The 23,418-nt window shown below is 42.1% G+C and overlaps 1 protein-coding gene across 2 annotated transcripts in view; it reads left to right on the top strand.

Moving 5' to 3' along the window:
- Positions 1-23,418, top strand: part of nhsl2 (NHS-like 2) — a 63,953-nt gene that overhangs the window by 9,101 nt on the left and 31,434 nt on the right. For both annotated transcript variants that reach the window (XM_086196953.1, XM_086196952.1), the window contains exon 2: positions 17,914-18,159. In XM_086196953.1, coding sequence (XP_086053079.1) covers positions 17,914-18,159 — 246 coding nt within the window. The remainder of the gene's footprint in view (positions 1-17,913; positions 18,160-23,418) is intronic.

The raw sequence follows: 23,418 nt of genomic DNA, 5'->3' as shown, positions 1-23,418 counted from the left end.
CAGTGTGAGGCAGCATTTATTCTCTGACCGGTTGTATGAATGTGTGATTTGGCTGATGATTGTGGAGCATCTCCTCCTGAAACTGTTATTCAATAGAAAGTGAATCAACATTTGATTTGTCATGTCTTGACACAAATGCTAACTTCCTGTGTAATTTCAAGTTCGACACGCTAAATGTGTCGCCGTCTCTGCCAAACGAGCGAGCGCTTTCGTTCCAGCTTGTCTCATTTTTCGTTACCGACTCAGCTGTCAACCAACTTATTCCCAACGTGGCGTGAACAGAATTGTCCTGTAGCTCACGTCGTGTTTCGTCTGTGCCGCTAGCGTTTATTAGCTCTGTCTGTCCACTGAACGGGAAAAAGAAAATGACTGAAATGGAGCGCTGCTTCCTTTCAAATCGAGAGACGACGACTCCTGGAAGTAATCTGACCGGTGTCTGTTGACGGATGATGTCATAGGAGGACGTCTGCTTATCATCAACCCAGTGAGAGGATCAGACGTGCGCAAACCCAGTGTGGGAATAAAGATGAAATGAAAACATTGAGGGCAGTTTTGCTGATGCGGGAGCTGGTATCGGTCACCAGATGGGTTCCTAGTTTGTTGTCAGACAAGGTTAAGTCTGGAACTACAGGAAGTGGTGCCAAAACAAATCTGAGGGCCTGGCAGCTGGCGATAAAGTCACCTCTGGGGATTGTAGTCCGATCTGACAGACGAGGCGGGAATGTGCTGCCGTTGGACCTGGAAGTTAGGATATCAGGAGTCATTTGTTTTGTAGCTACAGTAAATCACTACAAGAACGCTCCCAGCGTCGTTTTAGCGCCACACAGGAATACAATAGCATTGTGCAGGTCATTTCCTGTCACAACAGTGTAACTCTTGTTGCACGTTCAAATATTAATCAGCATAAAATTTTAAGAAGGCGTCGTGTATCGTGACCACAAAGACAAACCTGATTACTCGCGTTTCCTGGTTTTTGTCTTGTTGCATGTCAAGAGAACAGCCCGTGTTCCTGCTGATGTCTTTTTAAAATTTTATTTACAACAACAACAAAAATAATGTTGCTTGGATGGGATTGGACAGCTGTGTGTGTGTGTGTGTGTGTGTGTGTGTACAGTACACCTTGAACCATCTGTTTCCCAGCAATCCAAGCATGTGTACACAGTGTTCATGTGTGTGTGAAGTTCTAAGACAGATGGATAGACAGCAGGATGAGTGCGCGCTGACCTCCGCCGATGAGGTCAAAAGGTCATTTACAGGCTTTTTTTTCCCCCTCTTTTTTGAGAGACCGAGCTTTTAGAGCAGTTGAACCTTTAAAGACTTGTGACATCACTTCCTGTCCCTAACGAAAGCTGCTTCTGAGGCAAGAACACGTACACACCAACCCCTCCCACATGGAATAAAAAGGGAAAAAAATGTCCGCTGCCGTTAACGTTCTACGGTGTTTAACTTCTCAACAGAATGCCAGAAGAACCTTAATGTCAGGGCTATACCTGCCTAGCATTGCTAATGTTTACATGCACACTGATATTCTGGAATTATCCTGAAAATTTAAAAAAATTGAATAGGAATCATATCAGTGGCACATTCTGGTTGTTTTCCGTTGAAACATGGAATGTGCCGGCATTACGTTTCCAGGAATATTCTTTTTGGGAGCACATTTGGAATACGCAGGGCTTCACTGATGTTTGCGAACATATGGCTAGCTGCATCACGCTAGCTTAGAGAAAAGAAAAGCTGTTGCTAGCTTAGCATAAAGCTAAGCAAAGAAAACAGTAGCGTAACACTTAAGAGCTTTGTTTACTTTTTAGAAATGCATATTAGCAGAAATGATGACGTAAAGTATTGTAATGTGTCACATTTGAACCGCAAAGGAGGGAAACAACAACCGTGAACTTTAGTCCTGCTTTTTTTTTTTTCCGCAAGGCTTGCTAGTCAGAATTTGAAAACAGGCTTATTAGTGGAGTAATAAACCTTGTAAACAGCTCAGTCAGAAGACTGAGTTTTTCAAAGGAAGGACAACAAATGTAATAACAGGGAATACTACTACTACGTAGTAATATTTTGATTAAGGTTTTTTTAATGAATGTCTAAATAGAATATTCCTTTGTACTGTAGACCCGCATTACATCCACCTCAGAGTGAACTTCTGGAGTTGGACCCAGGATGCTGCGGTCGCAGTATATTTTGAAGGTTGTCCTGCTAATAACGCAGAAAACTGGGCCCTCAAATGCGCCGTAAAGCAGTTTGACTGCCACATGTGTAGCAAAAATGCTGCAAAAACTCTGCCGGGACTTCATTGATCGCCTCAGGTAGGAAATGTGTTTTACCTTGCCGACCTCTGGCTGGAGTTGCTGAGTCATTCTTGTGGGCGTCGTCCAGTGATATCAGCAGTTATCAATCACTGAGATAAATAATCGAAGTGTGTTTGTGTGCGTGCGTGCGTGCAGTGGGTTGGGATTTAGAGCTGCAGTCAGTAAAGTATCACACAATCCATCATCGTAGTTTGGAAAGTAGTAAGTAGATGGTGTTAAAACTGCAGAGCTGTCCGAGTGAGGTTCTTGTTGACCAGTACCTGCTGCCTACTTATGTGTTTTATATCAGGAGATCTGAGGACACGGAGAGTCGAGCAACAGCGTCTCTCACTGAGCTTTATGGCTGTCACCTTGCATGTGGTCATTTATTCCTTTGTTATGCGAGCACAGTGATCCTAATCACATTAGAATGTGAGATCTAGTGGTCGCCTGTCTGATTTATGAGCCATTATGCTAATCAAACCACTACCTCAGCATGCGCGCGTCACTATAAAACCCTGCCAAGCTGCAATCAGCTGTAACATCCAACTAAAAAAGACAAATTGGATGATTTCAGAACCTTCAAATTAAAAGCAGATTTTCAAAGCAGGTCTCCAAATCTTAAATCATTCTCGGCAGTCGCGCTGCCGGCTGAGCATTCTGACTCTGTGTTATTTGAGCTTCCTGACCCAAATATGAGCTTTATCTTAATTTGTACTCCTCTCTGAACTACAAAATCCCCTTAAGATCCCCTTAAAACTCTCCTTTCGCTGATAATCTCTCATCATTTAAGTCACAAATGAGGTCAGCAGCAGTCCGTCTCACGGATACGTTGAATTTTACCGGTGACTTAAGTGTGTAAAAGGTGCTGCGTGGAGCGTTTAGCTGCAACAAATTAGGACTCGTTCCTCTGCAGTTTTGTGCCTATTCGATATTCCACGCCATATCAGCACATTTAAACAATCTGGGTTTGTTTACAGCAACAGTCTATATTTTTATTATTCATGTTGTTTTGCACATGTGAAATTCCTCAACAGCAACACTATCATAGTGTCAGTGTATTGTACAAAGGGATGAGCACACGGGTTTGTTTAAATCCTTGGAGTGTGGGACACTTTTTGACATCAGCTGGAACTCATAGACCTGTATCTCATTAGCAGGTCTCGCTAACAACGCTAAAGGCATACGTTGAGATTTTTTTTCAAACAAATAAATGCAACTACTTCATGCTAATTATTTCGTCCATGTTTGGCTCATACAGTACAACTCAAATACATCTGAAGTAATAGTTAAATCATCAGTTAAATCATAACACTTGGAATGTGCCGACTCATTTCACGCTGAGCAATATGTTAGCGTCAGTATGGTTTTGTAGCATTAGATGTGAAGGGTGTTTCTGAACTAAATCAAATCAAATTTTATGTTTTATTTTGACATGACACGCTGTGTCGTTTTGTGTGCGTCTGTGTGGGTTAGAGATGCATTTCCAAGTCAAGTCTCAACGGTAGTATATCAGTACATATTCATGTCTTTGTCTCCATTTAATGTTAGCTAGCAGGTGGTGGCATAGCAATGTAGATAAAAACAATATATTTTATTGTAAAAAACAAAAACACTAATCTTTTAATTCATAAAATACCAACTGAGTAAACTTCTCACAAAGCTTATAGCAAGCTAACATGTAGCTAATTCAGCCGAGCTAACGTTAAACATGTTTTCTAGCCTGAACGTTAGCTTTCATCATTACCAAGTCACTAACCTGTTAAGATGAGTTTTCCAGAGCCTGAGAAAAGCTGATGTGGTCGATCCAGAGTCGTTTATTTTGACATCACACACGTGACTAGTAGCAGTTCGTTAGCTCGTGCTTAGCGTCAAGTTTTATCACCAACAGTTATAAAAACTAGCACAGTTACTGCTGCTTCTGGTTTTGTTGATAACGAATCACTGTTGCTCCTGAATACCAATGTGCCAAGTCAAGATTGTTCTGGAGTCCTAAAGCTCCAAGTCACATCTCAAGTCACACATGTGCGGCTTAAGTGAGATTCAAGTCCAAGTCTTACTTAAGCCTCCATATCTGGTATGTGTGTCTGCATCATATCCCAAAAAGTGCCTGGCTGCTGTAGCAACTGTGTCATAGTAAAATTGTTTTGTTTTGTTTTGTTTTGTTTTGGGCTTTTTTGGGGCATAATGTTAATTCCAAAAACACAGATTGGCACCAGGAGGGGTTTTAAAGAATCCTCTGTGTGTGTTTGTGCATGTGTTTGTGCGCTCCCAGCAGTGCAGTGAGTCACGTCAACTATCTCCTTGTCCAACTAACCATCACAATTAGAGTGACGCAAATCTCTGCGTCCGTAAATAGCATAAAATCGGATCTTTGTTCCTGTTAGCAAACACGGCCGAACGCATCCAGCTCTTCAGTTAGGCCCTAACACACACACACACACACACACACACACACGCACTTATCCCGCTGAGAAGATGAGGCATCTTTTTGGGAATGATACGTTTGGCACACACACACACACACATGCGCACACGCAGGCTCAAATGACCATTTGGCATGTTGACTATTTCATTTGTGTGCGATTCGCTCAAGCTTATTCGCCATGGTAGCTGAGCCAGGTGGATTAGCCCTCTGATTATATACACACACACACACACACACACACATCATTATATTTCCATTTTCCTTCTTTTTTTGATGGAAGAGATATGACAGAGGATGGAAAAGCTCTGAGGAAGATGTGAGCGATGAGACAGAGGAAGAGGGAGTGAGAGAGGGGAGAAAAACTGAGTGAGAAAAGTGGAAAAGAGGATTTGGGGAATAAAGGATGAAACCATGCAAGACATGGAGGGAAAAAAAGAGGGGAAGGAAGAGGGAAAGTGATTTAGAGAAAGAGGGAGGAGGAGGACAAGGTTGAGTTATGTGGCTCATGTCACTATAAATTACTTCCAGGGTCTAATCACGGCCGACAGCCGCTGTAGCGCTCCGACGTGAACGCTATTCTGGGGGAATGTGTATTGATTTAGCAACTGTATTTGTGTGATTAGGTTTGTCTTCAATTGCCATAAATCCCAAAGCCACGCCTTCTTTTTCTTGAACAGACACTCAAAACCTTTACAAGGGGAATGAGGTCACGGGAAGTGGCGTAAATACTTCGAGGTCTTCAAATGATTTAACGGTGTGATTTGCAGCTGATCGCTCTGTATTTCACTTTCCCAAATCAATAGGCGAAGTTGTTCCTTCTGTCGATGGGCCTGGCGCTATGCTAAGCTATCGTTCCAATTTCCTCCGAAGGGGTACCGACCTCTCGTACACCTTAAGTGTCGTTTCTCAAGGAAAACGAGGGTGTTACCACACAAAAACCTCGCTTGGTTAGCATCCATTTATACCCTCAGGATTCTACCTTTTTAACGGCCTTTTAATAACATTTTGTGTTTTTTCTGCGAAGACGATGCAACTGGGAATTTTGAATTTGTGTCGACAGTTTCTGGCTTTTGATGAGTTTGTCTTTTTGGATTAGATTAGTTGACGTTCGGGTATGACTTCATCGATCCATGTACGGAGAAAATAATCAATCACCTGACATGGTCTTAAAACTGGAAAATGTAAATGAGTTGTTGTTGTTGTTGTTTTTTAATTTAGCCTGTAAGTTTTTGTAATTTATCCGGAACTTCGGGTTGAAATCTACTCAAGAGTTTCCTCATTTTGCCATATCTATTGAGACAGACTTATCAGACTGGAACTCACAGTACTACACTTTTGAATACTTTGTAGAAATCTTGATGTAGTCCGTACCATACGGATGGATGGATAGATTCCGGTACGGCTCTTCTGGTATCAGTTTGGGGAGTTTCACTTCTCCATCCTTGTGGTAAAAGAGCTTAGATGGACCCTATTAATTCCTTCTTTCTCTTCCGTGGCATCACAAATCCTATATCAAGTCATTCTCTTTTGCCAGCTCATTTGATCACTTTTAAATCAGGCTGCAAATAGAAATTAAAGCAGGTAAAATGTAATACACATCACCATTTCTGAGAAATCGCACAATATCTCAGTTGTACCTCAAATAGAAAGTGTGAAAAAGTGTGTGTGTCTGCTACTGAGTCAAAATGCCTCAAGTGTGTGTGTGTGTGTGTGTGTGTGTGTGTGTGTGTGTGTGTGTGTGTGTGTGTGTTACAGGAGAAAGTCAAATGACTTTTCAAGTCATCATTTATTTATAAAATACCTTTCAGAGTACATTCAGTCTTCAGTATTCTGGTGGTTGATTGGTTTGATTTTCCAGAATTTTTTTTTTTTTTTTTACATGAACTTTAGGGTAAAAATAACTTCAAGTATCTCACAAAAATCTCAGCACATCAATTATTTATGTGATTTGCCTCATTGGCATTATCTGTGTAGTACAGCAGCTGCTTTGTCTGCAGGGGGCAGCACTGGGCTGCGGAAAGGTCGACTGGCTGTTGCTGCTGCTGCAATCAGTTGACAGACACACACACACACACACACACACAGATGCTCTGAATTAAATTACATTTGTAGCACATGAACATATGATCGCTCTCAATGTTCTAGTCATTTAACCACTTAGACTAAGATGGATGTGTGAGGAGGGAACGTTCATGTTTTAGTCTAAACCGGCGGGAACGTTCATCAAGACGCCCTCATCTTATTAGGCCAAATACTCAGAGATATCACAGTTTTCTTCGTATCACGTATTCCAGGATTTGTCCTCTAGTTCTGGTGATGCAGTGTCCTCCATGTGATCACGAAATTGAAATCTAACTCGTTCCCTGCCGTCGTTTTTGAATATTTTCCCTCATCTCTTAAGACCAAAACGGAACATATCAACAGAAAGAACATAGCGAGTTCATTCGTTCTTATTTTTCTTTCTTTCTTGTTTTAATCAACACTTGAACACTGGTGGTTTTCATTAAAAACTGTCCTCTGAGAAAAAAAAACATGAGAAAAAGACACGTTTGACCAAGAGGAGAGGAAGACATTTTCAAGCCTTACTCAGGCAAATTCAGTGTACATTAGGATCCTGTTTACACTTGGTTTTTAAGTCGGACCACAAATGGTCTACAAAACACATTTCTGTTTACATCTGTGTTTATGTTTTAAGAACTACAGCCTTGTGTGCACTGCTGCCAAACCAAACATGTCCTGAGTTGATTGCGTCCTTGTTAGGAACACTTGGGTCAATTGGTCTGAGACCAGATCAGTAAGTGGCTTGAAGACCGGATCACAATACATCTCGGTGGTCATCCGCATTTGTATTGACAGTTGTCTCCTTGTGATCCGATTGGCAAAGACTCAAAAGATATGAGCTAAGACGTAAAAGATATAAAAACAAATGCCAACAGTTGTCAAGGAGTCCTCGTCAGTCTCTATCATTGCAACATCCATACTGCCAAACCAGGACAACTTGTGTAGTAAAACTAAATAAATGTCAGTGTTAGGAGAAGTTTAGAGATAAATTCAGCTGAATATGTTTCCTTCAAAACAACAAAAAACCCAACCATCTTCTGTATATATTGCTTGTTTGCATTTTTCTACACAGGAACTGAATCCAAGGGAGCACTTTTGATACTGGAGTTGAATCAGTGTTTGGATTCGTAAACAAGCAAACACTGCAGTGTTTAAAAAAAATAAGAGTTAAAGATATATATGTACACAAGACATGACAGCGAAAGAACCTCTGCCAGATGGAGAAAACGGTGTGATCTTAGGTATGCATCACAAATCCAACTTGACACACTCGTCTCTTGGCGCATCGTACATCATCATTGGTTCATCATAGCAGCAGGCAACTGATTCACACTTGGCTAATTGCTCATTCGGCCACCGTGAGTGGGTTGTTGATCTGGTGTAGGCTCAGAGATTCTGAAGTGATGAAACTTTATATAGCTTTGAGAAGTGACTCACGCTGGTATCATCCAAAGGTTGCTTCATTAAGTTTGTCTCAACTGCAGTCTCAAGATACGGACACATGGACTAGTTTTAACAGTAGACGGCAGTTTTTTTATTATATTATTATTATTATTATTTCGTGGTCACCTTGGCGCCTGTAACTTGTGGTGCGGTGGTTTTGGGTTGGGCTCTAAACTCATAGATGGAACAGACCAAAATATTAAGAACACTTCTAAGCCCAGACCAGTATTGTTGAATAATATTGACTCAACCCAGTATCAAGTATTTTCAGCCCTATTTTGACATTTTTCTTTTTAACATTATGGAGAATAACAATATCTATTGTTACAATATCTATTGTAACATCTCATTTCGCAGTACATCCTTGGCATTACCTCCTTGGCATTACCTATCCCTATCAAATGGCTGATTGCCTCGATGGCTGAATCAACATCTATGGTTAACAATTTAACTTTTCTGTTGTCTAAGAGGACGTTAGCGTGGCTATGGGTTCCGCAGACTGAAAGCCAATGGGGTTTTTACAATGGACTTAAGATCAATGCTGAAAAATAACCTCTATGGCAAACAAAAATTAATGAGACATAAAGGTTTTGTCCACCAAGATAATCTTCACTTTTCAGTTCCCCTATTACGAGTTTTTAAGGATGTATTCAATAGTCAGTTGTACAAAGCTAACGTTATGCTAACAAACTATATCATGGAGGCATGCCTGTAACATCACCACAACAACCAAGCTTCACATTTAATGTTCAAGATAAAAAGTAAAAAAAAATCCCCATGGATATGGCATATTCTACGCTGTAGATAGAACAAAACAGTTAATTACCTTCATCTTGTGTTAATTACAGACCTAATTTTAGGCATTTAACCGTAAACCTATTGACTTTTAAAAGAGAGAACTGGACTTTCAATAATGCGCTCTTCTTTCTGGGGCTTAGGACTCAACAGTATAAACATTTGCGAGCATTCAATGTCAGTATTTGACTGTTTTAAGTAACGATTTTGTTCAAAATCAAAAGTAAATACAGAAAGTTTTTTTTTAACTTTTATTTCTACACATCACATTAATAACAGAGAAGCTTTAGTGTTTTTTTTTTCTTTTCGAATCATCCATCCATGGTGTTGTTTGTTAGCATAACGTTAGCCTTTTTACAGCTAAATATTGAATCTATGCCTCTAAAGTCATAAATGTGGTGTTCATAAGTCACCATGATCCTAATTGGAAAAACTAAGTCTCTGAAATTTTGTTGACAGTTTTAGGTGACAAATTTGTTTTAAAAAACAAAAGTTAGAAACTCCATTCACTTTGAACTTGCAGAATTAGTCTCCAGCAGTCGTTTTGTAAATTTTTAGTTCTACATTGTTTTTAACTGTTTTTTTTTTTTTTAATCTCCTTGATAACCGAGAAGCCAAAGGGTAGCTTTAGGTGACATTCAAATCATCCATCCGCGTTGTAGTTTGTTAGCATAACGTTAGCTTTGTATGACTAACCATTGAATCTTTGCTTCTTAAATCATTAACATGCAGTTCATTCGTAAAGATAATATTGCTTAACAAAAATGTACATCTAGTAAATTTTGTCGACAGTTTTGTTAAAAAAAAGTAAACAAACCTCAGCCCTCTTGAACTTGCGTAGTTAGTTCCAAGCACTTTTTGTGTGAATTTCATTTCTACACAGTTGTTAACTGTGAATCTTTATCACCTTGATGGTAGAGCGGCCAGTTATATCATCAACACTGACCTTTGTCGTTACTCTGTCGTTACAACAAAGGTCATGTTGGATAATGCAGCCATGCAGGAAGCCTGCCGCATTCCGATAACGACACACACAAGGACCCCAAATGTTCAGTTTGGTCTCAGTGTAGTCAGTAAATCTGCTTTACTGCACAGCTTTTATTAACTGAGAGGACAACACAAGACCACCTCCAGGGATGGACACACACAAACACCCACACCCACAATGTTTTAGCCCTTTTTCTGCAGCAACAGCGTTCTTTAAAACACGCAGAAATGAACCTGCTTCAAATTGGTACACCAGTTGCTGACATTCATGAATACACAATATTACACAGAAACCCATACACTTGGGACCAACCACTGGCCAGTCCTCACGAGTGTGTGAGAGGCACACAAGTGCAATTATGTCACATGTGCGCAAAAATCTGTGGGTGGTTAAATGGTAAGATATCAGGGACTTTTTGCATTTGTTTGTGAGTGTATTTTTGACTTTTTTGCGATACGAATACAATTTTTGAACCATCCAAATTAGGACATTTGGGAGAATTTGGGAGACTGTCATCAAAGGCTCTGTATAAATAGAACCCATTTATCATTATCTCAATGAATATCCTTACTAAGATGGCTGTGCAAGTGTGTGTGTGTGTGTGTGTGTGTGTGTGTGTGGCCAGTGATAACAGCTTGTCTAAATCCGTGTCCTCCCTGCTGACACTCCAACGCACGCAGAGGGGAATGAATTAGTAATAAGCCTGAGCGAAAAATAACTTAACACCTCGCTAATGTAAGAGTGTTTGGGTCGATGATGAAAAGTTCTTTTTCTGCATGCAGGTGTGTATCTTCTCAAATGGTAGAGAGGTGTGTGTGTGTGTGTTTGTTTCATGAGGATGTGGGTAACTGTGTGGGCGCGTTAAATAAATCGCTCAGGTGTTTTCTGTGTGTCAGGAGGAATGAATGCCGTAATCTCTGTTTTTCATTTGCGTCATTATCTCCATGTCGGTTTTTAATTACGATGGAGGTCAGTAAGCACCCTGTTAAGATTCCTCGGTTCAAAGTTCTTAATAACTCTGGGGATGATTCACATTTTTCCCAGGTGCTGCCAGTTGTCACAATGTGAGTTTGATGCTTGATATTAAATATGCATCATGGGTTAAAGGTGCAGTGTGTAGGATCGAGGGCAACCTCACCCCTCCCTCAGGGAAATCGACAGTACCTTGCAGGGCTGTTTAAGTATAATACACGATTTCTCGAAAAGAAAAGAAAAAAATATAATTTATCAGCACTAAGCTAGACGTTAAGCTAGGCGCTAGGCAAGGGTGACTGCTGCTTCCAACCTAGGTTATGCTGTAATTTTATTGCAATAAATGCATTAAAAAGACCAAAATAGCCACACCATGAAACTGATTATTATTGTCCATGAATTCATGCTCGTTCATGTTTGTCTACTAAATTACATGCAAACAATTTTTAAAATGCTTGTTTTCTGAATGGAGTTTGGTATGGAGACTTGAAGGCCCAACTTCCGCCTAAGGATCCATGTAACTCCTTTGAATGCACAGGAATCACCAAAAAAATTACCTTTTGTCAATAAGTTAAAATAAATTCTTATCTATCAAAACAAATTTAAAAATGCAGCTTTTTAATGAAAACTTGACCGTATAATCTTCAATTATTCAGGGTTCCGTTGGCTTTCTTGGTGTTGAACTTCAACCCAGAACACGAATCACACTGTCCCTGTGTGGCATTTCTTTCCAGAAGAATCTTTGTCCTTTACTCAAAAGGATTTTTTTTTTCTAAATCTGCCCGGTGATGCCCAGAGGCTTGTGTCTTTCCTCCATCCAATCCCTCCATCTTCCTTTTCATGTCACCGTGGTTACATAAGGGAGGAAGGAAGAAGAGTGACATCTTTGCTGAGGAGGATGAAGCATTCTGAGTGTGTGTGTGTGTGTGTGTGTGTGTGTGTGTGTGTGTGTGTGTGTGTGTTTGGCTGCTGTTCAACTTTTAATCAAGAAATTAGTATTAACCTCAAAGGAAATGAGTCTGCCTGAAGATCCATTTGTCACTGATATCCGGTAAAGAAGTCTCTGGCTTCATCTCTCTCTTGAAACTCTGTTTAGTTAAAAAAAAAAAAAAATCAATGAGAGCACGCCAACAAAACACAGTTACATCTGACACTACTTGGCTTTGATTTGTTCTTGTTAGAGGATCCAGCTTGTACTGTTTGCTCAAATTATTAAAGTCAGATTTAGATTTAGCCTGAGCTAACGTAAAACCCTTATGGTAATCGCTGTGACAGGTTAGGCTGTTTTTTTAATTCTTCTTAAAGTGATACTTCAATCAAAAAAGTGTATTTTTTTGCCTGTTAATACTAACAAATTTAGCTCCCAAAAGCTTTTGAGTTACCTCCTTTTGGGCAGTTTTTGCTGATTGATTTGTTGCCATTGCTGCTGTTAGCCATCATAGCCATTAGCTTCAAGCTAAATATACACGACTGGCTCTTTCTGTATCCTGTTTTCTGGAGTGTTTGTGAGCTCAAAACACCTATGTGTGAGTACTTGAAAGGCAAAATACACGTATTTTATCAAAGTCTGTTTATTACTTTTCAAGATATACTGCTAACGAGTGAGAGGTAATCAGTGTATAGTAGTTGATTAGCAAGGTGACACTCTTGAGCGTTAGCACAGTTGTTCTTTCTTTATTAGCTTGTAAACAAGTTAAATGAGACATTTTGGTCTTTCCAGTCATATCAGTGAGTGCGATCAGCTTTAGGCCAAGCCTGGTTTTGAAGCCAATACTTCTCTATATCTCTGAAAAAGTGATGGTGTCAAAGTTGATTACGTTACCCTTTTTTCTGACACTGTCAGCTCCCCAAAGCAAACTACTTCTTCGCACTTGCTCTCTGCTTGGCACATCATGGCTTCCGTATACTTCAAATACCCTTTCAAGGCTTTCGAGCAGGTGTCAAGCTGTCTTCTTTTGTGGTCTTATGTCAGTTGACAGGTTGCACTCTTTCATTTCTTGGTGCTGTCAAACTTACTATTGAGTAAGTAAGTGAAATAGCGAGAATTTCTCCAAGGCTATATTTTCTTGGTGTTTGTATAATTTGTTGTTCTTCTGTTGGTTTTAATAAACGTTCACTCTGTTGCGCAGCGGCGGTGATGTGTTTTGGACTTGATCCTGAATCTTACGAGGCTTCTAATCTGTGAAAAACCTTGTTAGATAGATGACGACTTCTTGCTGTGTTAGTGTGTGGTGGGAACAGTGAGAAATCCTTTGCACACAGACACGGTGGTGTCTCAAAGGTATAACGGAGGTGGTTATTGCTCTATCTGTCTCTCTCTTCCCCTCTAGAGGATGTATTTACAGTCATTTGTGTCTTGTTTTGTGACTTAAGCTCTTAACACACACAGACATGCACATGCGCTCCAGATCATTTATTGAATCCTGTAAAGTCCCACACCTTCTGAAATAAATATTAGATCAAGTAATTGTTCATCTACAGACTTTTTTCCACTGTGCCACCAATTATACTTGGTTGCACCCCTGTGCTTTTGCTGCAGCAAATTCAGTCTTTTCCTTTCTGATTCTCACTAATTAATAGAGGGGGGGGGGGGTCCTGGGGGGGTCCTGGTTTCAATGCATGATCAACCATCGCAATCACATTCAGGGTCACATTTTTGTTTCCCCACGCCTTCCTGCTTGATGAGTATCAGAGAAGAAAGTTGAAAGAATACAGATTTGCAAGTTAGCATGCACCCAAGATGTATAGACCCCCATTTCTATAGCATTAGTACCTCAGAGGTACTCAGTGAGAGCATGTCTTCACCGATGCCAACTTTTGGCCCCTGGCACTTTCATGCTGAGCCTGTAATTAAAGCTGCAAGCAATGAGTGTCTGTGGCGTTTAGTGAGGAGGAAGTGAAACCTGATGATATTTGGATTTTGAATGAAGGAGCAGACTAATCCTGGGAAGGCGTCCAGTCTGTTCATGACACATGAGCATAGCGTTGGTCGCTGGTCTATAATCATTGTTGGAGCAGCTACGCTCACCAAGGTCATTGCGTGATACTTGTCTATTTGGCCGTAGAAGGTCTTGTTTTCTTTTCTCATTGGGGCTGGCCAGAGCAAACAGAGACGGTGTGGCTGCTTTCAAACCTTGGTATGCACCACCGACCCAATGCATCGTGCATACCCGCAGTGTGTTGTAGGTGTAATGCGTACATACCATCAAGTATCTCTCCCTGCAACTAGGTGGTGCTGTGACCAAGCTGACTTTTATCTCGTAGACATCTTCAGGCTGGGACCCTTATCAAAGGTTTTTTTAAGTTCTGACCTTGTGTTGTCAGGTAACAGCAGGTTTTTGTTTTGTTTTACGTGCAAAATGTCAGTATTGACCGCCTTGCCACAGTAACACTGTAACTCACAGTCCTCACAGCAACCTGTCGTCAAGTTTTGAAAATCGTTCCTATCTGTAAACCACGAGGATCAACATCTTAACCTCTGCCGCCTAAACTGATAGGAAGTCATATGACCTCTGAGGGTTAAGGGTGAGAGTTAAGGATTCGGTTAGGGTTAGGTTTATTCGCTCTGTAGCAACACACCAACGGCAATGATGAGAATAACAGCACGAAGAAGATCGACTTCAGTCACAGAGGTCTGCCACTTCTGGCCAATTGTAGAGGCAGAGGTCCAACATTTTGTCAGCAGATAAGTCCTTCTCAGTTTTGGAGGTTTTTGGTCAAGTCTGGTCGGCCCACTTGAAGCAGGACTTCAACATGTTTTGCCACAAAGGTGACACTTTGACTAACCCGTCCCAAAACTCAACAGATTCTACCCAGACCCTGAAAATGGGCCTCATGCTTTTTTTGCGTAATCCAGCTGACAGAAAAACACTCCCAACGTCACGGAAGAAATATTAAACACTGATTAAAAGGTTTGTGCTAAACTCTTCCTTGCAGCTTGATGTATTTTAGGCTCCAAAATAAAAGTGTTTGTTGGATAAGGGTCCATTCCTAACTCAAGCACCCTAATGGGATATTTACAGCAGCAAAACCTAAAACACAATACATACACCCAGTAAACACAGATTAACTTGAGAAAGAAGCAGTGGGGGAAAAAAGGAATAGACTTACCACAAATAAAGGATCCAAGTGAAAAGAAAGAAAGAAACTCATGCATGGTTGCTTCTCTGTGGCTGATGCTAACTGATGTGCACTTCTGTATCGTAAACAGTGTGGCTCTCTCTCTGGCGGGAGCCGATTGTGTGAAAGCAGCTTAGGAAGATGAAGTCGTAGCCGCGAGGGTGAAATTGTGATTCCATACAGTACGGCGAGTTTTTTTGTGACAGGAGCCGGCTGCTTTAGAGCAAACAAGACATGATAGTGCCGGTGGATTCGCTGCGGAATAACCGTCCTACTGTCAGCTGGGAGCTGAGTGTTCTTTAAATTTCATCATTTGTTCAGCAGCACTCTATCAAAAAGAGTGTTTCTAAGCGTATACTTCCCACTCACATGCTGGAGTTGATATGTGGAATTACGGGAGCGGTAGCTGGTTCAGTGTGGTGGAACTCTGACATGTGGAGTAGTGACAGAATTCTGTTGGAGGACAAACTGTAAGAGAGCCCCGGTGTCCCCGGTGTTCTGAAAGATGCTTTTGAAGCTCATTTGATTTTAAAATTTACAGTATCATTGGAAATATACTGTAAATCTTCACTTAGACTGCAGCCCGAGAGACAAAAGACATAATTGCTTTATTTTCTCTGTCTGAAATCAGAAAGGTGACATTAGGTTTTCGGTTTGTCCGTCTGTCGCATTCTTGCTAACGAGACGGAATTTCTTCAAATTGGCACAAACCACTGCTGGGGCTGGAGGATGAACTGAAAGGTTTTTGGTGGTCCAAGGTCAAGGTCACTGTGATAGGAATTTCTAGTTTTCTAATGGACGGTAAAATTAAAATAAACCCCAAAATGCTTTCCTATGACACATTTTTCTTTCATTCCATGAAACAAACAATCTTGGTTGCCACCACGGACATAATGTTTTCATCCACCTCTCTTTGTCCGGGGGCCAACAAGATCACCCAAAAACTACCAGGCCGAATTCTCACAACACTCAGTGTTGGTGTGTGTCATGGTCCAAAAGAAGAAGCTAGTAAATTTTGGTACGGAAAGGTTAAAACCGCAATTTCTTACACTGAAGTTGGCGTAGGTATGCGCTCTCCAAGGATGTTTTTTTGCCAGGGCTTTGCACAATCAACCAGACGATTTTTCCAACACTTGCTGGCCGAGTGTAACTTGGGCCAAGGAAGAACCCTGTAAATTTTGGTCCAGACACTTATAATGTAGTTAAAAAAAAAAAAGTGCATGTCTTTACATTGAATTTTGTGTAGATATGCGCTATTCGAGGACCCCGGTTTTGGCAGGATTTCGTAAAACCAAGCGACAGATTCTTGCGAAACTTGGTAATGGAGAGAACCATGGACCTGGAAAGAAGCCATCCCATTTTTGAGTGGATAGGTTTAAAATTGCAAGAAGAAAATGCGTTGGTGCGCTCTCTGAGTACCCTGTTGGCTGCAGGGTTTCACCAAATCATCCAGGCCAACTTTCATGAATGCCTGTGTGTCACGCTGGAAGGAAGAAGCCCTTCACATCTGAATGTGATACTTTACCAAAGCTTTACATCGGTTCTGGTTGAGGTGTCCATTCAGTTTACTGTTGAAATCATAAGATGTCTAAGTGCAGCATCCAAACTGCTGCAGCTGCAATTTTCTTTGATTGATATGTCACAAGGTGGTACACGATTGTAAAGGCAGCACCGAGCACATGCCTGCACATCACGACCCGTCTGGTTTGGTACGTCTGCGGTCATGAATGCCATGCAAGTCTCAATATGTGTCAGAAGAATCCCAGAAATTAATGCAAATGCCCAGTTTACAGAAACTACATTTCCGTCCCTCTTCCAGTGGTGCCGATGGCCTGATTGAGCGTTTATGACTGTACCATCTATCTCTTGACATTGTTGCGACCCCCCCCCCCCCCCCCAAATCATCATCACGGGCAACAACAAGTCTGATTTCGCCGCGTGTTCTCTCTCTTGCTCTGACAGCTGTCGTGCTTCACACCGCCCAGCTGGACTTGGGAGACTTGTCTCTTTTGGGATGTCCTGCGTTGATTAGTCGGCTTCTATCAGCCGCTCAACCTGTCAGTTTGTCAGCGCTGATTCAAGTTGACGCCTCATTCATGTTGACGCTGAATGGCCGTTTGCCATCGCTGGGGTTGATTTGCCTGTTTGCATTGGCGGTTTGACGGAGTGACGGAGGGCGGCTTCTCCTTCTCACCCCCTTTTTCAGCCTTCTTCTCCTCCCATTAAATGTCATCCCTCGTTCCCTCCTCCCACTCTCTCTCTCCCTAATGCCACAATCCCTCTTTGTCTCCCTTCTCCCTGCCCTAATACCTCCTTCCCTCCCCAACTGTCCCTCTGTCTTACTCCCACTCCTCTTCCCTCCTAATTAAGCACCCCGTCTTTCTGTTTTCCCTCCAAATCTCTCCCTCTCTCCCCATCCCTCTCTTGTTTTCTCTCTAATCCCTCCTTCACCCTCTAGTCCTCCCTCCTTCCCTCCTTCCTCGGCCCTTGTTCTCCCTGACAACAAACTGCGTTATGTAATCTACGTCTCTGGGTATTAGTTATGGAAATTCATACGTTTTATTTATGTGTGGTTCTGCTCTCTCTCCTCCTCCTCCCCTCCATCCCTCTTCTTCTTCCTCCTCTTCCTGTCATTTGTTCCTTCTGTCATCTTCCTTCTTCATCCCTCCTCTATCTTTTTCTCCCCCCTTCCCTTCCCACCTCACTCTCAATAATCTGATCTCCCGTCCTTATTTTCCCTCCCTCTCTCTCCCTCTCTCTCTCCTTCCATCCATCCATCATTTCCTCTACCCCTCCTCCCTCCCCACCTCCTTCAGCTACGAGCGGTCTAGAGGCGGAGAGCGGCAGGCGTGGAGGAAGCAGCAGCAGCCACGGTGACGGCAACCACAGCAGCAGCAGTGGCGGTGGCGGCGGAAGAGGTAGCAGCAACAGCAGCGGCGGTGCGGCCCACTTCAGGTCGCCATGGCAACAGAGCGTGAATGTGTTTGGCTCGTGGAGCAGGCCTGAGTGTGTCGAGGAGCTGCACCAGCAGGCGCAGCTCAACCTCCAGAGCCTGCTGCAAGGTAAGGACGGACGGATGGAAAGGAGGAGAGCGGGATCGGACGGATGGAAGGAGTGCTTGTGTGTGTGTGTGTTTTTGTGTGTGTGTGTGTGTGTGTGTGTGAGAGAGAGGGAGAGAGAGTGTGTTTTGAGTGGGTGGGAGAGGCAGAAGCAGAGGTGGGTGGGAAAGTGTTTACATGCATGTGTGGCGTTGGATTGCACTGATATGGGTGTGTGATGGCAGCGTTACATGTTGGCATGCAGATATGAGTGTTTTCCTCACTGAGTTGTGTTCAGATTGTAGCGAAGGGTGTGTGTGTGTGTGTGTGTGTGTTGTATTCATCTCGAAGCTTTGATGTTTAAGCTTCTATCTAATGGAGAATGTGTGTGTGAGTGTATCGACTGTGATGAACACTGTTCACGTGTAACTGGGTGTGTATAGGTTTATCTTTCAACCGCTATAGCGTGTGTGTGTGTGTTTGTGTGCGTGCTTGTGTGTCACACTGGGCTTTTGGGGGGCAAGCTTTCACGTGAGTACAATGTTAAGGTTAAGACAGGGTTTAAGGTTAAGTTATTAATTTTGGTCAGAGTAAATATCCATGTGATGCCATCTGAAGTGACGGTAGCACAGGTGTGTGTGTGTGTGTGTGTGTGCGCGTGCGTGTGTGCAGGCACGCACAAACGGAGGCCCTCAAAGATGTCTGTTTACATTTCAGTTACTCTTGATCGTTTTTAAGGTGGAATGCTCTCATTGACATTTTAATATTAATCTGGTTTGTTGAAGATCCTGCTCAAGTGTGTGCGTGTGTGTGTGTGTGTGTGTGAGTCTAGCACTCAGGGGAACAAGGGTTCCCATTTGTTTCTCTTGGTTGCTGCCCCTCTCTCTCTCTCTCTCTCCCTCCCTCCCTCTCTCTCTCTCTCCCTCCTATCAGGGTGACTCATGCCATCTCACCATTTGCGTGGCCCATCCATTAAAACAATCAGCGGGTTTTTAGTTGACTGAGCATGTGTGGCTGAATGGCGTCAAGACATAACCTTGGTGGGATTAATGGCTTCACTTTCTTATCATCTTCACTCATTCAAAAATCTAATTTTCCAAAAGTAGAATTTCACATGAACAATGTATTTATTTTCTAACCCTAATAAAGCAGGGGTTAATTCACCAAGTTCCCTGGATGCCTTTGGCATCTTGATTATAGGTTTAAGCCAAAAGACACTTTACATTTTTAGCAAAACGAGTCTATAATAGCTGTTTTACATAACTTCAGACTACTTTCCCGAGGCGTTCAGCCGCTCCGCCACGCAGCTTATGTTTCCAGAAGTGTTTATCTATTGGCAGGATTATGTGAAAATTATAAGACCGAATTTCACCAAACTCAGTGGAGCGGTGTAGCATGGGCCAATGTAGAATTTATTAAAATTTGGAGCAGATTTGTTTAACTGAGCAAAACAGTGCATTTCTTAAAAATGAAGTTCGGTGGAATTCACCTTGCAGGTGTATTTGCTCTCCGAGTGCCCTCCGCCGACTTCTTATTGAAATTATCCCGAACCGCTGTACCTTAAAATCTGATAAATTTAGGCTGCTCATGAGTTTCTTCCAGATGATGACTAATCCTAACTCTCCCCTGAAACTGTTGGAGCCCCTCTTGAGAGGCCCCCAACCTCTGCAATGATGCATTTGTCAGTTACTCATGCAAAGTAAGAAAAAGACACAGACATCCCAATACCCAGAAGGAGGGGTGTTGGATCCAAAAGTACCTTGAAAAGTTGAAAGAGAGATTTCTGCATACCAAATAGCTCCCGTTTGAAGGACTTCTATTTTCTGCTTCGTGACGTTTCGAGCACGAGGACTTTTGCTTCGTCAGACTTCCTCTGGTACGAACAGAGTTGCCACCTTAAATACCAACAGTTACGGGGAAAAAAGGAGAAATCTTTGGAGGCTATGGGATGGTGGTGTGGAGGCGGGAACAGGCCAAATCGCTCCCCTTCTTTTGGGCTGAACCAGCTGCTTCTGCCACTCATGGTCAGCCTTCCACCAAGCTCTTTGGAACATTCCGACTTGTTTATTGTCCCCAAGGATCTTTTGGATAACGGGTCAACGTATTTCCATGGGAAGTTGGAATGTTATTAGAAATGGTTGAGGGAAAATGCAAAATGTAGAGAGAAGAACTTCCTAGATCTCACACACACACACAAAAAAAGTAAACTTGCAGTAGTGGACTTCTCTCTTTTGTAAAGTAAAATGCGCATAACAGGACATGGAAGCTGGTAAGTTCTGATGTAACAAATCATACATGATGGAGTTTTCCCAGATATGCCAAAACTTTGTCTTTGTCTTCACATAACATGCGACATGACCAATACCAGTTATTACTTGGTACTACTCGTAGATTACTTGTCCAACTAAGAGTATTTACATTTTTGGCTGTCAGTTGACTGCAGGTGGCCAAGAGGACCAGTTCTACGCTGTTACAGGCCTGTGTACCGTTGCCTATTCCGGCATCCTCTGGGTTCTTTTTGGTGACATTCCTTAAGTTACCTCATGATTCACTGAGCAAAAACACGGCCATGGATTATTGTTTGTCCAGTTAACTTTCAGAATACATGAAACACAATGATCAGATGGAAATTGTACTTTTTAGAGTCACACCCAGAATACCTTGGTCTAGGCATTCCGTGGATGTTCCGTAGGTCCCGTTGTCGTATTTAACCCGGACGTCCAGCAGCGTTACATTATGATGGTTAAATCCACAGCGGACACACTTGGGAGAAACCAAACTTTATCCCTCCCAAGTTTCTTTAATGGTCTTTTGAATCTAAACACTCCATTTGCCGCTTGCAAACTTGTTTTAACCCAAAAGTGCAACTGCAGGAAAGTCAGACTGCAACAGCTGTAAGGGATCATACCACCGCCTACTGTTTCAGATGCGGATGTACTTTCATCAATAATTTGATGTTCTATAGGCCTGTACAAATGCAGTCCAATTCAATGGGCTGAATGAGCTATAGGCAACTGTGTATTTAAGGCACTGATAAAGATGGATAAAGTGCTTATTTATAGTTCTCAGGATACTGGAGCGCTTAGGGAGCTCAGCCTTACTGAAAACCTACCAAAGTGGTCCTGTATCAGCAGCTGTATCCTATGGTGTACAGTGTGTGCCCTCCCACATCCCTCCATCTTCAACCTTATTCACATCCGCGTCTTAATACCGCGTGCGTTTGTTTGTGCATTAAGCCGTTTATCGTGCCAGACACCCTGGCATCTTGTGTATGATGGAAATAAGATGGATGAATACAGTAGGTGGGTGGACAACAGCAGTGACAGAATATGTGTGTATGGCCATTCATCTTTTCCCTTCTTCTTCTTCTTTTTTTTTTGAATGTGCTCATCACATCTGACACTGCTCCTCTGACTCACACCGACAGTATGCTCCCATGTATGTTTTCAGTTTGTGTATCGATGCCCATGTATGTTGTGGGTGTCCATCTGTTTGGGTGTGTGTTATATAACGGCGAGGCAAGCAGCTGCACTGACTCTCTGTGGCCATCCTCACCATCAGTCTCCCACTGGCCTCAGCTTAATAAAAAATTCCTACTCTTTCCTGCTCTTCAACACTCTGCCTTCCATATTTATGAAGCTGGCTGTCGTCCTCCGGTGTTAGATGGATCTGCAGCGTTTTTCTGCCGAGATTCAGCCCCCTTCCCTCCCTCCCGCTAGTGAGATTTGTGTGAGATTTATTTCTCTGCTGCTGCTAAGTGGGCAACAGTGAAATCCGGCCGGTGTTCCTTCACAACATCAACACCCCCCCGACACCGCCGCCGCCACCACCACTGACAGCGCAGCATACAGGGATTTCATTGGACGAGTGGTTCAGCGTGTCTTCATTCTTGACTGGATTCCATTTTCTTTAATGAACACGCTCGTTAATTGTGGTTATTTTAATCCTGTTATTCCCGTTTTGTGATGTTGTATTTGGGAAAAACAACAACAACAACAACAACAGGATTTCCCGATCAAAAACATCTCACGGTCATATTTTGCTACAAAATCTAAACAAATTCGAATATTATTTGGAGTATCTGCTCATGTTAAGATACTTTAAACACAAGCCCCACTAAACACTCCATGACACTCACTTCTGCAATGTAGTTATTTTGAGGCCAGAAGTTGTAACGTGTCCCCACAACTTAATCAATGTGCAGGAACAAGCGTCCTCATCTCGTGGCCTCAAATTATTTCCACCGAAGAAACAATTTATATCTTGTTCCCACATTTTAGCTATTTGGCACCCACAAGTTATACCTCGAGGCTGCGATTGGATTTAAACGCTGTTACGTCTCACAGCCTCAAAATGACGAAATTGAGGGAACAACTTCTATCTCATGGCCGCTAATTCTTCAAATTGAGGGGACAAGTTCTATCTTGTAGCCTCAAAATAACAGATTTTAGTAACCCTTCGCATTTTTTCACAAAATCCATTAGAAATGACAAGAATTTCATTGTAGATTATGGTGACACCAGCAGCTGCCGTCCTGACGTACCTGAGGCCAAAGCCATTGGTGTCTCCTCCAACCAACACCAGACTGTTTGCGTCGTATAAAATAATGGTTAAATAAGCACAAGTTGGTGCCTTATAATACTCAGAATCTTCAATGTAAGTCAAACAACCACGCGCTTCTTTATATTCTGCATTTTAACCTGCAGATTGAATTAATGTTCATTCACATATTCTCCCAAACATTTTTATTTTATTAAACCAAAGTTGACGTTGCTCTGCAAAGAACCCACAGTCAATTATTCATGTTGTGCCCCAGAGCCAAATCACCTGGCGTGTGCCAAGCGCTGTATCCCCCTGCCTAACGCACTGACTCCTAGTTTTGTCCCAATTTACGAGCTGCTTTCACACGCATTAATAGCTCACATTATAATCAGTATATTTCTTTTTTTTGTAGACATCTCTTCTTTTTCATGAAGATTTACCGAGTGTTTTGTCTTGCTTGATGTGTTGAAATATTCATACGCCTCTCCTTCGCAGCGATATATTACATGTATTCTAAGGCCAGTGCTGTTCTCTACTGTTTGCTATTCTTTACTTACAGGAACACTTGCACATTACTGTGCTTCTCCCGTATTTATGTATATGTTCTCTTCTCTGTCGATTTGCATTGTACGTTGTTGTTTTTTTTTTCCCCCCTTGTTAATCAACATCAAAATATTCATATTATTACTTCACATTAACAGTGAACTTCGTGTGAGAGGAGTGTCATCCATTAGCCAAACT

This window comes from Aulostomus chinensis, chromosome 24 (genome assembly GCF_037954235.1).
Source record: "Aulostomus chinensis isolate RoL2024-O1b breed Wild chromosome 24, RoL_Achi_v1.0, whole genome shotgun sequence".
Taxonomy (NCBI): domain Eukaryota; kingdom Metazoa; phylum Chordata; class Actinopteri; order Syngnathiformes; family Aulostomidae; genus Aulostomus; species Aulostomus chinensis.
This window is presented reverse-complemented; position numbering and strand designations above follow the sequence as displayed.